Source organism: Phytophthora sojae (genome assembly GCF_000149755.1).
Source record: "Phytophthora sojae unplaced genomic scaffold PHYSOscaffold_1, whole genome shotgun sequence".
In the NCBI taxonomy this organism is placed as follows: domain Eukaryota; phylum Oomycota; class Peronosporomycetes; order Peronosporales; family Peronosporaceae; genus Phytophthora; species Phytophthora sojae.
The window spans coordinates 9,109,841-9,129,003 of record NW_009258115.1 but is presented as its reverse complement, the minus strand read 5'-3'; the positions used below and the strand labels follow the sequence as shown (position 1 = coordinate 9,129,003).

The following is a 19,163-nucleotide window of genomic DNA, read 5'->3' as shown; positions in this document are numbered from 1 at the left end:
TGGACTATCACCTACTACCCTGTACCGGATAGGTAGAACGAGTCGCCGCAGCAGTCGAACATGCCTCCCTTTCCTACTTCTCTTGACAGCAAGATTCATTATCTGCAATAGCACACGCTGTTCATGTTTCTAGTGGTGCTCAAAGTCCAAATGCAGTTGCTGTAGTGCTTGCATTGTATCCCATTCGCGACTGGTGTTATTTTAGTCAAAGCAGTGCACACCTGGTTTGGTTTCCGTTCACACTCTCAGCGTCGACACTCCACTGTTGGCAATTAGCACATATCTTGTAAAATTAGTTTACCAACAAGTAACAGGTACATGTACTTTAGAATTATGTAGCCTAGCTACGGCATGTGATCGACATGTTTCACTCCTGCTTGACTAGTAAAAATATATAGCGTTTCAGCTCGTAGCGAGGTGCCACAGCCGCAGCACGGCAACAAACTCACCAAAGCGAAGACGTTGCACTGCGACCAACCTTACCAGCAGACGGAGTAGCAGCAGCAGCAGCAGCGGCGGCGACAGGGCTGGCGCGTCTTCGTGACGTCCGACGCAGCCTCTTCCACTGTGCGCCCACCTCGTCGGGCTCCGCACCCTCAGGCGTGGACCTCAGGCACCGCCTGACGCGCACCATGGAGATGTCGTAGACATCTGCCAGCGGGAGCCAAGCTCGCTCACGGAGACAGCCAAAGGTGCGCGCGTTTCCGCTCGACTCGGAGCCCAACGGCGTCGGTAGCCTGAGTACGTGGCAGGAGTGGCGCACGGCGCAGCGGTCAGCTACGCCGGCTTGGACAACAGGGCAGCAACGATGTATCCGGATACCTGCGTGGACTTGACGCGCTCCGCACTCACGAGGCATGCCTCCGTCTGCACGAGTGCACGCACAGGTCTGTGCGTCACCTGTTCTTACCGCGACGGACGGCATCTTCAGCTGCACCACATCACTTTTCGCGTCCTCGCCCACCAAATAGTATAGCTTGCACAGCGCAGTATGGCGCGCTCCACGTAGCGCGAGGCCGACTTGACCCATCGATTCCATAAGCCACGTCCTGACCGACTGCTGCTTGTGCTCTCCTGACGCATCTTGCCCACCTGCTGCCCACTACGGTGGTGCTGCTGCATCTTCTCGGCCTCTCCAATGGCCTCCTTGCTGCTCTGCTGGTGGTGCTTGTGCTTGTTTACCCTGGAGCTCTTCATATCAATCTTTACGTCCTTATCGGTCTGTTAGTGCAGTGTAGCCAACCACTGTGACCCCGCCACACAGCAATACAGTAACTTGTCACTGCTTCTCGATCGGCACACAAGGACATCCCACCCCCACCAAACGCTCTATAATCGGCCGATGCAGCATAATACAGGCCAGCAGAGCGCAGGTGATGTATGACCAGATGTGTACACAACGCATGGACAAATTTACATGACAGTAATTGGCACCGGAATCCGGAAACCTGTCAAACCTGCAATAGAGACACACTGGCGACACATCAAATTACTTGCGCCAATCAGCGCCCACTTATTCATTCCGGACGGCAGCGGATAGTGTGATATTTGCACTTATTAATACGTAATGTTATATTTCTCTCAATATTTCTGTGGAGTGGCGCAGGATGCAATGGAGGGCGGTTGCCCGGACAAGCTCACCGCGGCGACACGACGCAGCCTGCAGCCGTGCCCGAGCAAACGGAGGATGTGTCGCGTACATTGAGTGGAAGGAACGGCGGGCCGGCGCTGTCGGAGCCCAGCGCGGCGACATCTCCTAACTTCTGGGCATGAGCGACCGCGGCACGGTGCGCTGATAAGTGGCGGCTACATCTTCGTCAAGACTTACGACGCGCACCAAAATCGCGCCTACACTAACAATATTGAAGAAAACTGGCCTATATCCGCTCGCGCTGTGCTCGGCGGCGTCCAGCTCGGCGTACGTGGCGAAGATGAGCTCTCCGGAAGTGGACCAAGAGTCGCCGGAGCGCCTGGCGGTGGTGCTGTACGCACTGGCGGCGGGGTGGAGATGCAAGAACGCGTGCATCGCCGACTCGGGCAAGAGAGAACGGCGTGGGATCAGCAGGCGCAGACGCGCTGGCAGCGCGAGGAGGAGCTACAGTTCAAGTAGTGTGGGAGGAGAGCGCTTCGGGTGAGACTTTGACTGCGGGGCCCTGGATGTAGTGCAGCAGGAGCAGGAGGACGTCGAAGGTGATGAAGCTGGAGGAGGAGCAGGCGGGTGCAGCATGAAGACTTAGAGGCAGCCGACCGCGTGACAGCAGGTGCTGCGGAGGCTGCGGTGCAGACGGAAGACCACATACCCGCGACAGCAGCAAGGCGGCCGGCTTGTCCGCGGATGCCAACAGCGCTGTGGATGTCTAGGGTACGGCTGGGCGTGCCGCCCGCTTGAAGCGATGTCCGCCGACCAAGACGGAGGAGTCGATGCCGACCAAGGTGGCGAGCGCAGTGACCAGCGAGGAAGTGAGCGGTGACGCGACCCGCAGTGCGCTACTACACCTGGACGCCCACTGGACGAGTGGCAAGGGAGCAACCTCGACCCCAATGAGACGACGGAGCAGGTAAATTTCGTCAAGCGCGAGAGCAAGACCAAGGACCTGGGGCGGCACTTAGCGCGAACGCGCAGCTGCAGGACGGCCAAGCGCAGTGTAGCTAGTACCAGTAGACATCAAGCCCTTGATTGTTTGATTGTTTATCGATCAAGATTGCTACATATTCTTTCATTTATCTACTTGACCATTCTGTCTTTCATTTACTTTACTACCGCGCTTGCTGGGTTGTTGGAGTCGGCCTTGTACGGTGTCGGCAAGTCTGGAAGTGGCTACATCCGGCAGGTTTTGCACTTATCGAGTAAGAACGAGAAACATCTTTAGTTTTGTATGATTACTTATTTGCGCGAAGCAGGAAATTCCGGACGATTCCAGAAAAAAGTTGGAACGGAATAACCCTAACCCTAATGAGCGACGATTAGATGAAAATAGGTCGATGAGCCTCAAATGGTAAGAAAAAAATCACAGATTGGCTACAGCGAGGTGGCAAGCTTAGCATAGGGGTCGGGTGTAACTTACTACTTATTCTACAATAAGATATGACAACACTAGTATTATTAATCTACTATACATGTCTAACCTACATCGGTACTCTGCTAGATGTGGACTCCCCTCTCGGCCCGCACGTCCTTGTCGTCCCGCGGCGCGCAGCTTGAAGCTGAATACCATCGTCAAAACAACATAGAGACATAAATATTAATGAAGCAGTGTTATCAATCATAGTGCAACATTAGCAGACAATAGAGCTTAGAGCAACGTTACCTTTAGTATTCGCGGGGGGGGCAGACTCTCGCAGCTTGACCATCTCCGATGCCAATGCGTTCAGCTTGCCCGTACGAGGCATCCTGCCGCTTTTGCCGCCTCCTTAACAGCCTTAATACATTACCACATAAACAATAACAAATTACCAAAGTTGATGCACATATAACAAGCAACATTAATGCACACCTGTAAGAAGCAAGGCCAAACTTACGTAATTCATGAAGTCGCTTGGCTTGCCCCACCCTTTAACAGCGGGCGCGTAGGCCTATCGTAATGTTTCCAGGAGGTGGTTGCGCGGTCCGAGCTGGTTTTCTGAAATGGAGGGCTTCTTTTCCTAAAGTACAGCTTCTTGCCGTTTAAGTTCGAAATTAATCGAGGTAACCCTCACTTCAAATGAGTATTTTAATCCTGAGGGAAAATCCGGCCTGAATGAGGGATTTGGTTGTCACGTATTTTACGCGTCATTTATTTTTTGATCTGCAAATCTCAAATGTACGCTCATTTTGGCCCCCTACTTTCCCTGTGACTGGGTGTTCTTTTGCCATAACCGGCGATGATCCGTCCGAGAGGCCCATTCTGCGCTCAACGACGAATGATTCCTCCTCCGCATCCACCACACACCAAGGATCGGACTCTCCGCGAACATTTTGTTGCTCTTTGTTCATTTCTTCGTCAATTTGACCAGCGCTGTCTTCAACACGCCCCACCAAATAGTGTTTAATAGTATCGTCCGAACATTCCAGGTTCAGTACTGAATCATTAGCCGTCACCTTCGCGTAAAGGCGAATCTTCTCTTTGTAGAACTTGAACACATCTCTTATTTTTTTGTTCCGAATTCGGTGCATCTTGTCCACTTGCGTTGATTGCTCTTGCGTAAATTCCCCCACCATAACTACTTGGAAGAGGCTATATCTTCAACCGAACGTGACAACAGCACGATGGGAGGGCCTGGCGTACAATCGAGTGCGATACAATGCGAACGTATGCATCGATGTCTTCCAAACTCGCATTACACGAGTAAGGGCAACAATACTGACTAGTTGAGTCATGAATCGCTCGGGCAGTGTAAGCCCGCGTAATCTTTTCTCAAGTCTTCCAATGAAAAATCCATTTGCGATTGAAAACTTGGGTAGCTTGCCCAACCGATTTATAGCACTCACCACAAACCGACAACCAAGTTTGTGGCGTACTAGAGTCATCCATGTAACAATGTATTCCACGTAGCGAAATCATTACTCCTTCTAAAGCTGGCAAGTGGGGGGGAGAGCAGTACTGGTTAATAAGTTCGTCGCAGAGTTCATGCTTGTTCGAGACCTTCAAGCAACGCTTCATCTCATTCGTGTACCGCCAGCCCAAATCGTCAACACGCTGGCTTTTATGGCACAGCACCAAACGGCCACAAACTGTACAAACACATTCATCCAATTCTTCAGCGCCCAACGCGCTTTGAAGCCGCTTCATGCATTCTGCTTGATCCTCGCTGCTTGGCTTGTTGTCAAATGTTTCCTCCGTTGTCGTGTTTTCAACCATGCGTGCACTGCGTCGCGGTACTTTTATTCTCCTTCGTCCGAGGTCTAACTGACTCGTATCAACTCGGCTCGTGGTTGCACCGTTAATTTGCGATCTCTCTCCCTGTCTGCGCCTGCTCTCGTTAATATCCGTCTCTCCACGACCTCCAAAATGCTGCTCCTGTAGGCTCCTCTGTTTCTGAAGGTGCTTGGAATCGTCGTTGTCGAAGTCTACTTTGCTCGCGTCTTCTGTGTGCTGTCAAATATGCCAGCAAGTCGCTCTCACCGTCACTAGGGGCTTCATTTACTTCGTATCGGCTTAGTCCGCTTGTCGGTGGTGATGATATCACCCGGAAAGAGTCTTGCCGCAGCGGCTGAAACATCTGATAGGCCGTACCTATACCACTCGCATCGCGAGCCTTGTCCTCACTACCCCCTAAAACATCACGCTTTTGACGCTTGGGCTGCTCCTGTTGATAATGATCATCTAGGCCAGCGAAAAGATCAGTAACATCCATGTCTTGCCATTGTTGGCGCTGTCGTTTTGTTCTTGAGCTCGACATCTACCTTGCACTTCAGGCTCCGCTTCTGCTTGAGCAAAAAAAATCTGATGATATCATTGATGGTCGGACGGCTTGTTTTCAACGAATGCCCCTCATACTGTATTGGTCCGGCCATATTTTTAAGGACCACGAACTTGAATGAATGCCCTACCCTATTGGTCCGTTCACAGATTTAAGCGACCCGCCCATCCCCGACCTAGGTTCTTGATGCAAGCAAGTGAATTTGAGTTATAGCGACAAGACAACGCCGTAGCATTGGTGAAATCATAACTCTATCTCCAGCCTGGTCATTGCAGCCATGGTCGTTACTGAAGTAATGCCAATGTAGAGGCTTTGATACTTTATTTGACATGGTGAGATCCATAGCAATGGAGACACCACATAATATCCATAAATCATAATATGGAGACAGTGTGAGACGCATATAAGAACTGGCATTCATTATGACACAGAAATGCACTGATAAAAATATCATGCAATTCAATTACTTAGTTCGTCGGTACCCTACTTCTCTTTGTCTAATTAGTTGCGCTATATTGCCGTTTGCAGATATTTTGGCCAACGCATGCTTATTATGTCGTCAATAATCTCGATTTTAATCCAGCCAGCTACCTAGGTCTGATTTGTATATATCGCCAGTACAGATACCACTCAGAAACTGCAAACCGTATAAATTGATACCCTTGTCGAATCATGATATCAAGGGGCATCATCTCAGGAGGGAGCGCCCGTCACATTGAAGTACTGCCACTGTGTGGTCTACACATTCCATTTTCAGTTGAATCATCCCGCTAAAAGAATGGCGCACTTTTTCCACAGACAAACTCAAGGCAGCACTGAGCACAGGACGGCCAGCCTCCAGAAGCGTTCTAAGGGCACCCAGAAGCGTACCAAGGGTGTGTGGCTAACCATCCAGCAGAAGTGCGATGTTATTGAGGAGTACAACCGCCATCACCCTCTCTCTTAGAAGTAAAAATGAAGCTTGAGGAAATAGTGATAGTAACGCACCTCAATCACTTATCTCCTCAGATTATATAATTTCCTGTAGGAACTTGGATGTACCACTCTTTGCAGTTTGTGGGTCGTATCTGTACTGGTCTTACATGCAAGCTTGGGGCTCTGTTTTCCCACTGGGCACCGTCACCAACTGCCGGATCCCATTACCGGGTCAACTGGCGGATCCAGTTCCATCAAGACCATTCTTGAGCGGATCTTCTTACCACATTTGCGCTTCCACTTGGTCAGCTCGGCGCTTATCTTGGCGAGCTCCCAGACTTCCAGAGCTACATTCGACGGGACGCTGGTACACTCGAAGCCCATCGCCACCAGTAGACGCTTGGTCTGCTTGCTGAATTGGAACAGGGTGGAGCTGTCGATCGGAGACGCCAGCTCTCTCTCGAGTGTCACCCACTTGGCACCGCCGACTTCTTTCTGCGCAAACATCATCACTCACGCGCTTGTAGTGACCATCGATCGGTCGACTTGTCCCAGTATCTTGTACGCATTCGGAGTATCTCCGTTCACCGGCGGCCGATTTCCTGTGATCGGCCGCTCATCGGGCACCAGAACCTGGGCCGGAGTAACTTCACCGAGCTCTGCATCAAGCCGGCGAGCGATCGGGCGCGGAGCACCCGACTTCCCGACGACAACCGTTAGCTCGTCAACGTCTTCATCCTCCAGCTTCGGCGCTGGGCCCTTCATCTCCACTTCATCTGCACTTCTATCATCGTCAACCCCACTTCCATGATCACGATCGCCGACTCGGTCGAACTTCACTGAGCGTGGCGTGTTGGCCGTCGCCTTCGTCGCCGCGTCCGCGCTTCTCGGCCGCGCCCTCCCTCCGGCCGTCGCCGGGCTTCCGCTTCGCGGTGTCTTGACCATCTTGCCACAAACACCCTGTTCCCGGGTCGCGGCACCAGTTGTGGTGTAGCAGACGTGCCAAAACTCGTTAGCTTCCCACTCGGATAGCCGATCTCAGCGATGGTCATGATCTAGCCCCACGGGGGCGGTCGTACCTTGAAGAGACGCCGCGTGCCGCTTGCTTAGGACCTCGAAAATTCCACGCTGTATTTATCTTTGCTTTGTTGGGCTCAATGGCCCTTCCTTTGGGTTCCTATACAAATATCTAATGAAAATGGGCTGTTACGGCCCCTCCAATACTAAAACCAAGTCAACCCGCTCGCCGACTCCTCGCTCGGCGACCCTTGAGATTTTTGGGATCCTGCGTCGGCGAAACTCCTCCAGTCGGTGTCTGATGTACACACTTGGACCGGACTGGCTTGTGCGATTACGGCAGCCTTGCCAAGTCCTCCTCGTGCTTGCCGCAGTGATGCCGTCGATGCTGGATAGCGGGTGTTACCATGAATTCATCGCTCGCTGACTTCGGTACCCAGCGAAATCCATGCTACTGCCCTGCATCCATACTCGCCGAGATGTTTGAGTCGACTTGGGCGATGAACGAGAAAACGCTATACCACAGAACAGCTCACTCACAAGCAGGTGGGGAAGTTGATGTAGGGCTTTATTGTCGGGTTTTTTACGTGCAGGTACCTCAGGGTATTGAATGCAAGTCAGCTAACGAGTTAGTGGCAGGGGCGACGACGCTTAGCGCTCAGTCGTGCTGGCCATCTTTCCATAGTACGCCTGAGTAAGGCCAGCGACTGTAGCAGCTCCTTGTGGTGACGTCGCGCTGAACGGCGTTGCAACTGGCTTTCTTGGCGAAGCTTGAACAGCTCCTCGAGAAGCAAAGTTGTTCTGCCCTTGGCCCATGCGGCGCCTCGTTCGTCCAGCAATCGTAGCAGGGTGATCGGATCGCTCACTCGATGGTGATGAGTTGGAGAATTTTGCTGCGGTACATATACCGACGGCAGCGCCACATCTCCTGGGCACTGGAACTGCTGCGACTGCAGGTGAGATGACGAGTCGCCAGCGCGCACAGTACAGGTATCGCTTTCCTGGTGTGTTGTAGCCTCTGCGTCGGTGAGTGAGACCGCTGCTTCATGTGCGAGCCGCAAGCTACGAACTTGCGCTTGAGGCTAACAAAGTCTCGCTGCGTCCAGTTCCGATTCTTCGCTGCGTTGTAGGCAAGCGCCAGATCCTGCCACTCTGCCTTCCGGGTTGGTGCGCGGCGACGAACGAGTTCCAGCAGGCACCGCTTCTCGCCATCGCTATAGTTTTGAGAGGCTTGTCGTTTGGTCATCTGCAACGCTGAGATGAGTTCGTGTAAGCGCTATAATGAATGCTTGGGGGGTTCTTTACCTGTCCGATGACGAGTTCCTCCACATGCTGACCTCCAGGTTGGCGGCTTCCTGAGTTTTATCGAATGAGGTCTTGCTCGCGGGAGCGCACAGCTATCGTCGCGCTCATCTCCATTGAACTTCCAGTAATAACAACCGATGCTATTATGTACGCTGCACACATCTCAACCTCTCTTAACTAGTCCCACTTCACACGGGCGAACTCTGCTCGTTTGACCAGATCATCTGCGGCAGGCGCGTCGGCAGCTGACATTGCTTGTCCCGGTACAGCTGGAGATTGGCGTATTCGTTGATATCAACGACGGATCCAGGCAATGGCAACAGCTCCGAGTCGCTTTCCACGTTCCATATCGTGACGGTGAGCAGCGCCGAGGCGATGTCTTCGCGGTTTGCTTCGTACGGAGTCTTATAGACCTACAGCAAGCCACATTTAGCCAACGCAAATGCGCAAAAGCAACAGGAAGATCGAACGTACGCTGAGAAGGTTATCCAGCGATTCGGGGGCCTCCGCGTCCGTGAAATGTAGTCGCACCAACTTCCAGGTGCCATACACGTGGTCGGTGATCCACACAAGTTTCATTCGAATCACGATCGGAATCAGTTCACCCTTTCGTTGCAGGAACTCCCGTAAATCTAACGACAAAAGGATCGACAACAGTGAGGATGTTACAGATCAACACTAGCTAAGCTTACTTTCAACGGTGGATACGACGGGGGCGCTTTCTTTTCGCTCCAGCGCTTTCGCCGCAAGAAGCGCTTTCATGCGCTGGCAAGGCGTCATCTGCTTGGGCGTGTCCGTGTTGACGCTGGTTTGAACAACGACTTCCGTTGCTTTGGCCGTTGCTTTGCGGGGTTTACGGCCCCGCTTCACGACCTTTACAGCGTCCAGGGTCGGGGGTGATACGCGCGCCATGGCCCCATAGTCGAAATGACGTCAAAGGGTTATGCACAAGACCTGCATAAGAGCGCAGACTGACTTATATAAAGTGTGGGTATCGTGTCCTGTTAGGCGAGCCACAAGACCCTCCTCATCCAACGTTGGCCCCCGAACTTCAACGCCTCTTCCGCGTAGTGGAGCGACGATGGGTACAGCAAGATCTTCTGTAGTGTGTCAAACTGCCGCGCGTACACGAAGTACACGTGGCCTGAAACGTTATCGGGCCGCACGGCGCGGTCAGCTCGGTTGAGGTCCCTTTTTGATTGTTATCGAGAAGCTTTAGCTGAGTACAAGGCGTGCCGATTTGATGTTGTGGCGATCATGACTTGTTTCAATAGATACAGGACAGTGGATCTCGAGCATCCCTGTTGAAGCCATAGATCAGCCCCCCTTTATTATGGGCATCTCTACGTACTCGACACCATGAACACCTCGTGAGTTCAATCTTTTGGCTGCAACGTGTCAGGCCGCGACTCCGACAACTTCTGGAAGTAACTTCATCTCACTCATTGGCCAGCACCATGTATTAAAGTTGTCGACCAGATTTCGTCGAGGACGTTCGTTCGAAATCGCGATGTATTTTTGAAAGATACATAATAGTTCAACTTGAGCATCCCAGTTCCAGTAGTTCACTTTCGCTTTAATATATATCCACAGTTTAATTAACGCGAGCATCACCGTTGAAGCAGTAGGCCATTTTGCTTTAATATGTCATACATATTTCCTATGGTGGCACTCTCGTCCCGGGCACATCACATACCGGGGCGCTCTTGCTGCGTGCCAGCACGTGCATAAGCAGCATGCATAAGTTATGCACCTAAAAGCTCGGATCATTGTTCATTTCGCTCTCCACCTCACCCGACCCTCTCGCTGGACTCACCATGCAAGCTCCACAAAAGTTTACAACGAACGGTGCAATCCAGCTGTACCACGCCATCACCGCGGAAAAAGCCAACGAGTATCGCAACCGAGCCCACACCGACTTCAATCTCGAGCGGTCTCCCCATATCTACGACGCGGACGAAGTAAACAAATTCCGCAACCAAACTCGTAGCGACTCCAACCTCGAGTGGTCTCCCGATGCTTTCGCCGCCGCGCAGCCAGCCCTCTACCGGAAGCAAGCGTTTCTACCAGAGCAAGAGGGTCGTGCCTTCTTAGTGCACTACAGGACGTTTCTCCCGCTTTCTCAAGCCAACGACTTGCGGTTTGTTGAAACTGTTCCTGACAATCCACGCTGGGTGACTGTGGATCCTTGCTCCGTCGCTGGTTTCATGCTGATAGCGCTGCCGGATGGCACCTGCCTCCATGTGTTCGGTTGGAACGCCCAAATCGCGCTGAAGTCGGATCTGCAGAAGATTTACCTTAACAAGGGCGACATGATCTTGCTTCGAGGGGATTGCATCTACGCACCCGTTGGCAAAGACTCAGCGAACATTTGTCTCCACGCATACCTGGATATGCCGACGTACCAGCACGATCTATTTCACGAACCGCAGCTGGTGCCGTATTTTGACAACACGTGCATCAAGAACGATCCACACGCACGCTGACTCTCCCTAGCTACTGGGTGTTGGAAAACGGAGGCAAGTATGGACCGAAGGTACATCCACTAGACTTCGTGTGAGCTTCAACGTAGGTTGCATAGCGTGTAATGTAAGCTAGCTAGTAACAAGCAAATGTACACTATTTGTTAGTCTACGTAATATCATAAGCCCGTTCAACGCATTCGACCCCCACCCACCTAAGACACACATACGCACGCACAGTCATTAGAATATCAATCTATGCTTTGCTTGTGTCCTAGCTGTCCTAGCTGTTAACTCACTTTGCCTACCAGTGCTGAGCTGATACCTTCGCTGGTGAAAACTATGTGCTTAAGTATGAGAAACGATACTCAGTTGCTATTTGTGTTGGTAAAATCACTGGATGTTACTATGCGCGGTCCTTTTGTTGGGTCTCAAGCTATGGTTAGTTACAGAACTTTTACCAACTGAGATTGCATCGTTCACACCAGAACTCGCTCATCGCATTTCAGGCACGCGAAAATTCGCCAAACACCTTCATAGCCTTCTTGATGATGAATTTTTGCATTTCATGCATTGCGTCGAGGCACCCTGGCACATTCAATAACAACAAAAGCTGTCTTCAAGAAAATAAACAGACTCATGACGTCTTACCATCCACCTCGTGAATTGCATGCATATCCCGAAAACCGCGAATCATCCCTTCTGCGACACTAGAACCGACAAATATGCGTTTGTGCAGCAGTAGGCGCTCGTTCTCTAGCTCCAGGCGAGTTATAGTTTCCTTCATTTGGTCGGAAGCCCGTTTGGCATCATCAAGCTCCAGCTCCGCACGTTTCAGCCGGTCCACCACGTCTTTCTGCTTCTTCAACTTCTGCATGCCAATCGTCAAGCCATTGGCTTCCATTTGCATCTGTAGAACTCGTGTTTGACATGCTAGTTGGTGCTGCTGCGTCGGACGCAGCGTCTTCGGCTTACGATCCAAGTTAAGAGCGCTCACGTTCCAAAATCGCTTTAGCATCATTCACCGCACGAGCGTCCTCATCAATGGAGTGTTTCTTCTTCGTGAGCTCTTGCTTCAGAGATTCCAGCTTTTCTCTCGTTCTTCCAAGTCTGTCTTCTTCAACTCCAGCGTTTCTTGCAGCTTCTCCAGTGAGTCTACCTTACGCTTCAAATCTCTTCGACATGTTTGTTCGCTGTCCAGCTTGGTTTGAAGGCGCGAAAGTTCTTCCTGGAGCTCCGCGTTTCTCCGAACAAGCTCAGCGTTGCCGAAAAGATCGCTTTGCCCACCCACCGGCGTCGACGTAGTACTTTCAACTCGACTTGAGTCGTCTGGGCCAGAGTCGGGTGGCAATTGTTGCACGGCTTGCTGCACTTCTGGATCTTCATGCGGAGTGGGGTCGTCCGCCGCTTGATCTTGCTCACGACCTGCTCCAACTCGGCTTGCCACGTCTGCCCTTGGACTCGTCGCTCCTTGCAGCTGCTCGTCGTATGCGAGCTGCAACTGCTCCAACAACCAAGGTTCATGTGCAGCTAGCATTGTTGCTTGCCCAGTGAAGGATTGGAAATGCTTATTGCCAGCAACATTGCTGTAGTCAAGTCGTTCATTGCTGTTCCGAGCGGCTTGGTATCTTGCTGCCAACTCGCGTTTCTGGTGATTAGCCAACTTGTACGGCTCACCGAGCGTGCGGCGTTCCCTCGTTGGCTGTGCAGCCTTTTCGGCCAGCATCTTGCGCGTGAACTCTGCAACAGCTATGGGGACAAGCTCTTTTGGCAGCTCTTGGATGTCGGTCTTCGGGCCGAAGACGGGGCTGTTGTTCTCCGTAGGGCTATTGCCTCCAGGGACCATCCGAGCGACATATCCGTTCCAAGTGGTCGCGATGGATCATATCCCGTCGCTCCCGAAGTCGAAGAAGGGCAACACCGAACTGCTCATCTGGGTGGATCCGTTCACGGGCTCTGTGGTGGCGAAATCCAGCGCATCACGCACCTCTGTAGTTCTTGCTTTCTTGCGGTCGCGCGCACCGCCATTTGCTTGTTTGGCCTTGGCGCTCACCGCCCGTTTCTTCCGCTTCTTACTTGTCTCCTCACCGGACGCAGTGGCTCCGCGTTTCTGCGCCGATTTTGACATCGGAACGGTCTTCTTTGCGGCGCACATGCGATCAATCTCCCCGTTAGTGATCGATCTCCTGGTTTGCCAACGTTGGTTAGTTTGAAGAACGCGGCAGTGTCAAAGCCGTACCCTCCGAAAAACGATTGATTGACTAGTATTCATTTCGGATCGATCCCAAATCACTATCAACTCAAGTGGAGAACAACGGCAATGACGGAGGATATTGCCCTCCTGGATACTACGTGGACGCAAGCACTGGGCCAGATCTCTGACGCAGCGTGCGATAGAACATGGCGCCAAGGCAAGATTGTCGTGCTTTTGCGAGGTCTCGCCGGTAGCGGAAAGACTACGTTCTGCACTCGCCTGGTTCGGAGACTCCGCAGCGCTTTCCAGGACCAGGTTAACCCTGGGGCAGGCCATGTTACCTTCGCGTCTGCAGCAGCTCTTTATTTCAAGACCAGAGACGGCGAATTGATGCGTATTTCCAGGACGTCGTGTTTGCGGATTTCGAGTTGTCGTTGCATGTTGCAGACGTCATCGTTGTGGACGACATGAACATTACCCAAGCTGAATGGCACCACTCGTTACTACAGCTGAGGAATACTTCGAGCACAACGAGGTAGACGGTGAGGTCTGTGCGGTGGAATTCTCGTGTCGTGACCAAGAGCACTCCTTCCAACTCAACCAGCGCTCGAGGTATTCCCTGGGCCAGGAAGATGCTAGTCGTTGTTACAGTGACTTCGTCTCTAGTGCTGGCATAAACGCTCCGGGTGTTCGGACGTTCCACGTGGACCCAGATATCTAGGTTACGGCATCGAGTGTTCGAAGCAAAGCTGGAGGCAATGTAAGCTTATCTGGTAGCAAGAGTACAAGCAAGCATTCGGGCAATGATTTATTTGTTGTAGTCATTCTGGGTATTGCTGAGTTAAAAAGAAAATCAAGGGCCGAACGTTCGTTTTGCCAGTGTGCGCATCGCTAGACGGTGAATCACTGATATCATGGGTTTAGGCACAGCATTTAGTCTGCCAATCGGCCCTTGGTTGCTATCTACAATGTTAAAATGACTGCAGTTCAGTATACCAATGAGAGGACGCTCGGAGAAAACCTTGGTGTATTCCACACAAAACAGTAACCTCTGTGTAACCAGGTTAAACCAATCGGCGTTTAGTTGCTATATACGTTGGTAAAATCAGTGCGTTTAACTATACAACTTAGCCATCGGCTTGTACGACCGATATTTCGATCAACAAAGAATGATGCAGCGCTAGGGGCAAACCAACTAGTATTGAGCTGTCTCGTGACTATATCGTTGATCGCGGCCTTGCAATTGTCCGGGAGCTAAGCTGTTCCAGGCGGGCTTCTTCGTTCAGCGCATCTTCGGATAGGTGTGCCCACTTGATTATGTCTTGGGTGAGTGGAGCGAGAGTAGCAAATGCATTCCTTGACGTAGCGCGCGATACCAGAAGATAAGGCTGCTCTCTCTTGTTTGCCAACCCACTCTTCGATCTCCACTCCGTAACTACTATCCCATCTAAAGTTTCGCCCTGAACTTTATACACCGTCGACGACACCCACAAACTAGTGGGAACTGGTGAATCCGTACAGACAGCGTGCGCGGGACTCCATTTACACACCCCGCCAGCCCGATGTCACAAGGGTTCAATGCCTGGGCGTCGAAAAAAAGAGGAAATATGTCGGCATCCGCACAACCCTGCATTGCCTTCGCCGATGTGCCACGATCAATCCGTACAATGACAGCTGGGGGAGGGATGCTGGGTATTTTCACGGTCAAATCTGCAACGCCATCGTATACCAAACGAAACGTGGTATCCGGGTGGTAAATAATTGCTTCCAAACGACCAAGGGTGCCATTAGCAACCAGTTTTTCAGCTCGAATGTTCTGTGTCACCTGGACTGGCATACCGATGATGAGGTCGAGATATGGAGCCATACAGCCAAACTTAGTATCTGGCAGCGACATTACCATCCGCACCTCTGACCGATTCAGCTTGTCCCATTTCCCCTTAAAGTTTGCCACAACTCGCACAGGGTACTCGCCTTGAGGCAACAACTTTGGAGCTTTTGATATGAACAAATTGTTGATAGAGATCCGGGTAGCATTTTCTGGAGTCACAAAGGTGCTGTAGCACTCGTTGGCGACTGGATCATTCAACGCCTCGTCGTTTGTCAGCAAACGAGAATTAATTATACCGACAAACTCAGAAGTCCAAACACCTCGTCGTGCTTGCTGGCAACCGCGACCCCACTTAGGGTCCTTACGAAACCGGACAGATTTACTCAGGATGATAACGTCCGTAAACGATTGCCGTAGTACATAACGAGCCAGCTCATCAGCAGAAATGTTAGTCGATTTTCGTTTGGTCTTCGTAGGGTCCTTGAACACGGGTTGCCTTCCCACAGGTGGCAACTGCAAAGAATCTCCCGCAAAATCGACGTGAATTCCTCCAAATGGAGCATCTGCGACTCGCTTTGCTATGCGCAATCGCTTGTTCAATTGAGAAAGTTGGTATTTCTTCATCATTGAAATCTCGCCAACAATGATCAAATCCAGAAAAGCAAGTGAATCCACTGACTTCTTTCGTCGAATTTGTAGCAAAAAAAACTCGCTAGTGTCCCCCCCAATAAGCGTAGCCGCTTTGCCCGTCAGTGCAGTTTGGACTAGGCAATCCGAGCGCCCCCAGCTATTTCAAAGTGCATGGGCAGCGTCAATAATGCGGCTCTTTCCGGTACCACCTTCGCCTCCGAGAAACATTCGCAGTTGGTTGTCACGCAGAACAGAACCAAAATCATCGACTGGAACTTCGGATTCCTCAGCACGCTTCCACCGCGACAGCAGCGCTTGACCCATGAGGCGGAAAACATAGTGTGGCTTCTCGTTGAGTGTAAACTGTTTTGAAATCTCAGAAATACTGGCGTATCGTTTCTCCACTGACAGTGATGAAGACGCATTGCGGATCAGATAGGGCTGCCATTCCAAGTTACGGGAGACCAGTGCATCGCTCAAAAGCTCAATGACCTCCGTATCACGACCCACTGGCACGTTGGATGGAGCACATATGAGCGCGGTGTCCGTAGTTGCATCATGAACCCACATTTTCATCAATTCAACAGGAGGTAGTACAGCCGTAGACCAGCTTGCTCTTGTGCCACAAGCTAGGCCTAGGTCCTTCGCGACGCTATTAAGTATTTTGTGCTTCTTGAAGATATCGATCACGTAAGAAACCTTGTTACTCGGGGCGATAGTAGTCGGACATGCCGCGGGATCGAGGGAGACACTATCAAGAACAATTGTGTCCTCATTCTCCAATTCCCGCATCGAAATAAATGTTTATTCCTTCTCATTCGCCCTCGGGACCTCATCGCTAAAATCAATATCATCTCCGCCGTCGAAAACGTCATCGTTGTCATCACTGCTGCTATCGTCACCGTGCCAAGGGTTCGCCTCTGCTTCCCGTGCTGCTTTACTCTGAGCTTCGGCCTTCTGTAATCCACTGCAATAATCGTTCATGTTATCCATGATGGTTTTCACAAATGGAGTGCAAGTATCCTTCCACGTAGTAAACGCATGTGCCCATGATTCTTCGTCGGACTCGTCAGCTTCGCCGATAATATCTTGAACTGCTCGAAAAGGTTTGAAAAGTACTAGTGAAAGAACCACGTATTTCCCTTTCGTTGGCGATGCAGAATTGCTGCTCATGTACGGCATACGGAAACCCTGGATGACAGGCACTGCTGCTTCATATCGTTTACCAAGGCAATGTGTACTACGGAGCGGGTGTCCAACAATGAAAGAAAATTTTGACCTGACAGCATTCTCGTGCTTTTTTCGAAAATACCACATCGTAAATTCGTACAGGTTGGTATTTGCCAAGGCATTCGGGCGGAATAAGTAGTCGTCCAACACGGAAGCAGCACGAAAGCTGGGCGCCTCCACGTCTTCACTGATGTTAACCAGTCTGCATGAGTATTCATCGGATCTTGTTAGCCGCGGTATTGCATCCCCCAGAGGTAGCGACGTACACCCTGCGCTTGAATAACAGCACGAGCCTCTGTAAAGGTATAGAGCAGCTAATGGACCAGCTACTTCTTGGCGATTGGTCATGCAGTAAATCATATCAGCGACGCGTTTGCGACCAAGCGTGAATGGGTCGTCATGTGTTTGCAAAGTAGTAGCGTCAACTCGCTCGCGCTCTTCACGTCGCTTAAGTGCTGCTACAGCAACAGCAACTTGGGAGTCGACTCGTTTCTGCTGTTTGGTCACGTATTTACAGCAATAATGAATTCGATCGGCTACATCACTACCTCCAAGCAAGATCTGGATATCGTGATTGCATTAAAATGTAGTTATGAGTTCATAGTTGTTGAAAGTTGAGTGTTGAACCCGTTCATGAATTCGTGCCCTAGACTCCGGCTAACTTCCACACCAGATAGTCCATATGATGTACTCGCGACTCTTTCTCGAGGAAATCGGTAGCGGCAAAAGTTACTGTTGGCGGTAGTGGTTGATTGCTTGGAACAGCTTTTGGTGTGGCACCACAAGTGCTGGTTCAGCTGAACAGCTAGAGTTGAAACCATGCTGTGTTGTGCTGATCGGTCCATTCTCGCATCTGACGGTGATGGCGGAGTAGCTTCTATCATTCGTGCCAAGTTGTCATTCCGAAACGGGTCATTGTCACTCTTGTATACGGTCATTCTTGCGGTATTCGCCTGTTCAAGAAGCTCTTTCGCAAGCAGTTCACCACAGCATATCGCGTTGCCAGTTAAATTTGCTTGGTTAATTTCACGCTCGTATGCAATGCTGGTAGCCTGGGCTTCAGTGTCGCGACACGACGCTTCTGGCAGGGCTTGCTGCTTGATCTCATTGTCGGAAAGCATGAGCCGCCGCGCTGGCCAGTATTCTGGGCGAAACTTTAACAAAGCATTGCGTAGTATGTGTTGGGAACTAAACTCCGCGTTGCAAGCGCTACATCGAATGAGCGGTGGTTCCACAACGGAAGCTCTCATGCACGTAGCAAGAATCCCAGCTTGAGGGTCTTTCCGGGCGCAATCCGGTATCGGTAACGCTATCAATTCCGTGAAGTCGGCACCGCAACTGGAACAGCCACAGACGTCAACAGAGATAGGGAGGCCATTGCGTACAATACTTCGCACATAAGATGCCACTCGCTCACGAAATATACTTCCGTCTGTGCTGTTCAGCACACTTTCAGTGGCAGCTGAGTTTGGCGGGCACTGATTCAACCAAATTAAAAAATGTATATGTAGCGTGCCTCTCCCTCGTTTCCACCATTCCAAAATATGCTTTGACATCACCAAATAATCCTCGGAAGGGCAGCCGTTTTCTTGATGCCGGGTACATTCCAAGCGCATATTTAATAAACACATCGATTTGTCGAATAAACATCAACGTGCTCCACAAAGACATGGTCAGTTTCGTCATACATGTCCGCCATGTTAATTCCACCTTCGTTTGGCACGACGCTCGCGTAGAGGTGGTTGTGCGTCTTGTAGAACTTAAATACGTCACGTACGCGCTGCGCCCGGATTCGATGCATCTTCCGCACTTGTGCGACTTGAGATGGCGTAAAATCTCCTACCATGACCACACGATACGAGTCCACATCGTTAATGGAGCGTGGCAGTAGCAATAATGGAGGCCCAGGCGTACGATCAAAAGCGATGCAATGCGATCGAATACAACGGTGTCTCCCACACGAGTCAGTGCAACAATGCTGACAAGCTGGGTCATAAATCGCTCCGGTAACGTAAGACCATTTAGAGGCTGCGGAAGATTCCCCACATAAAAACCATTAGCAATCGCAAACTTTGGCAGCTTTCCACGGTCCAACCAGCGATTACACTCTTTGCAGACAGTGAACCAAGCTCGTGGAGAATCGTTTTCATCTGAAAAGCGCTTTATTCCTCGTGGTGAT

General features: G+C 51.1%; 8 protein-coding genes across 8 annotated transcripts; 3 read left to right on the top strand and 5 right to left on the bottom strand.

The window, feature by feature from the left end:
* Positions 1-445: 445 nt before the first annotated feature.
* On the bottom strand, positions 446-1,197 carry PHYSODRAFT_322878 (hypothetical protein; the record flags this gene model as incomplete). The annotated part of the gene is made up of 4 exons (XM_009518327.1): positions 446-737; positions 782-867; positions 911-1,020; positions 1,059-1,197. 4 exons carry the CDS (start codon positions 1,195-1,197, stop codon positions 446-448), a joined length of 627 nt encoding a protein of 208 aa, XP_009516622.1.
* A 572-nt stretch (positions 1,198-1,769) lies between these two features.
* On the top strand, positions 1,770-2,562 carry PHYSODRAFT_322877 (hypothetical protein; the record flags this gene model as incomplete). Its single annotated transcript, XM_009518326.1, has 5 exons — positions 1,770-1,787; positions 1,869-2,052; positions 2,164-2,190; positions 2,238-2,362; positions 2,410-2,562. The coding sequence occupies 5 exons, from the start codon at positions 1,770-1,772 to the stop codon at positions 2,560-2,562; spliced, it is 507 nt and encodes a 168-aa protein (XP_009516621.1).
* A 1,660-nt stretch (positions 2,563-4,222) lies between these two features.
* On the bottom strand, positions 4,223-5,334 carry PHYSODRAFT_294546 (hypothetical protein; the record flags this gene model as incomplete). The annotated part of the gene is made up of 3 exons (XM_009518325.1): positions 4,223-4,441; positions 4,476-5,065; positions 5,103-5,334. 3 exons carry the CDS (start codon positions 5,332-5,334, stop codon positions 4,223-4,225), a joined length of 1,041 nt encoding a protein of 346 aa, XP_009516620.1.
* Positions 5,335-6,519: 1,185 nt separating this feature from the next.
* PHYSODRAFT_322876 (hypothetical protein) lies at positions 6,520-7,260 on the bottom strand (the record flags this gene model as incomplete). Its single annotated transcript, XM_009518324.1, has 2 exons — positions 6,520-6,810; positions 6,862-7,260. 2 exons carry the CDS (start codon positions 7,258-7,260, stop codon positions 6,520-6,522), a joined length of 690 nt encoding a protein of 229 aa, XP_009516619.1.
* A 1,565-nt stretch (positions 7,261-8,825) lies between these two features.
* PHYSODRAFT_469259 (hypothetical protein) lies at positions 8,826-9,417 on the bottom strand (the record flags this gene model as incomplete). The annotated part of the gene is made up of 3 exons (XM_009518323.1): positions 8,826-9,050; positions 9,112-9,269; positions 9,330-9,417. The coding sequence occupies 3 exons, from the start codon at positions 9,415-9,417 to the stop codon at positions 8,826-8,828; spliced, it is 471 nt and encodes a 156-aa protein (XP_009516618.1).
* A 1,037-nt stretch (positions 9,418-10,454) lies between these two features.
* PHYSODRAFT_472673 (hypothetical protein) lies at positions 10,455-11,123 on the top strand (the record flags this gene model as incomplete). Its single annotated transcript, XM_009518322.1, has 2 exons — positions 10,455-10,570; positions 10,628-11,123. The coding sequence occupies 2 exons, from the start codon at positions 10,455-10,457 to the stop codon at positions 11,121-11,123; spliced, it is 612 nt and encodes a 203-aa protein (XP_009516617.1).
* Positions 11,124-11,604: 481 nt separating this feature from the next.
* Positions 11,605-12,636, bottom strand: PHYSODRAFT_294543 (hypothetical protein; the record flags this gene model as incomplete). Its single annotated transcript, XM_009518321.1, has 3 exons — positions 11,605-11,687; positions 11,751-12,108; positions 12,259-12,636. 3 exons carry the CDS (start codon positions 12,634-12,636, stop codon positions 11,605-11,607), a joined length of 819 nt encoding a protein of 272 aa, XP_009516616.1.
* Positions 12,637-15,767: 3,131 nt separating this feature from the next.
* Positions 15,768-16,073, top strand: PHYSODRAFT_471171 (hypothetical protein; the record flags this gene model as incomplete). Its single annotated transcript, XM_009518320.1, has 1 exon — positions 15,768-16,073. The coding sequence occupies one exon, from the start codon at positions 15,768-15,770 to the stop codon at positions 16,071-16,073; it is 306 nt and encodes a 101-aa protein (XP_009516615.1).
* Between the last annotated feature and the right edge of the window lie 3,090 nt (positions 16,074-19,163).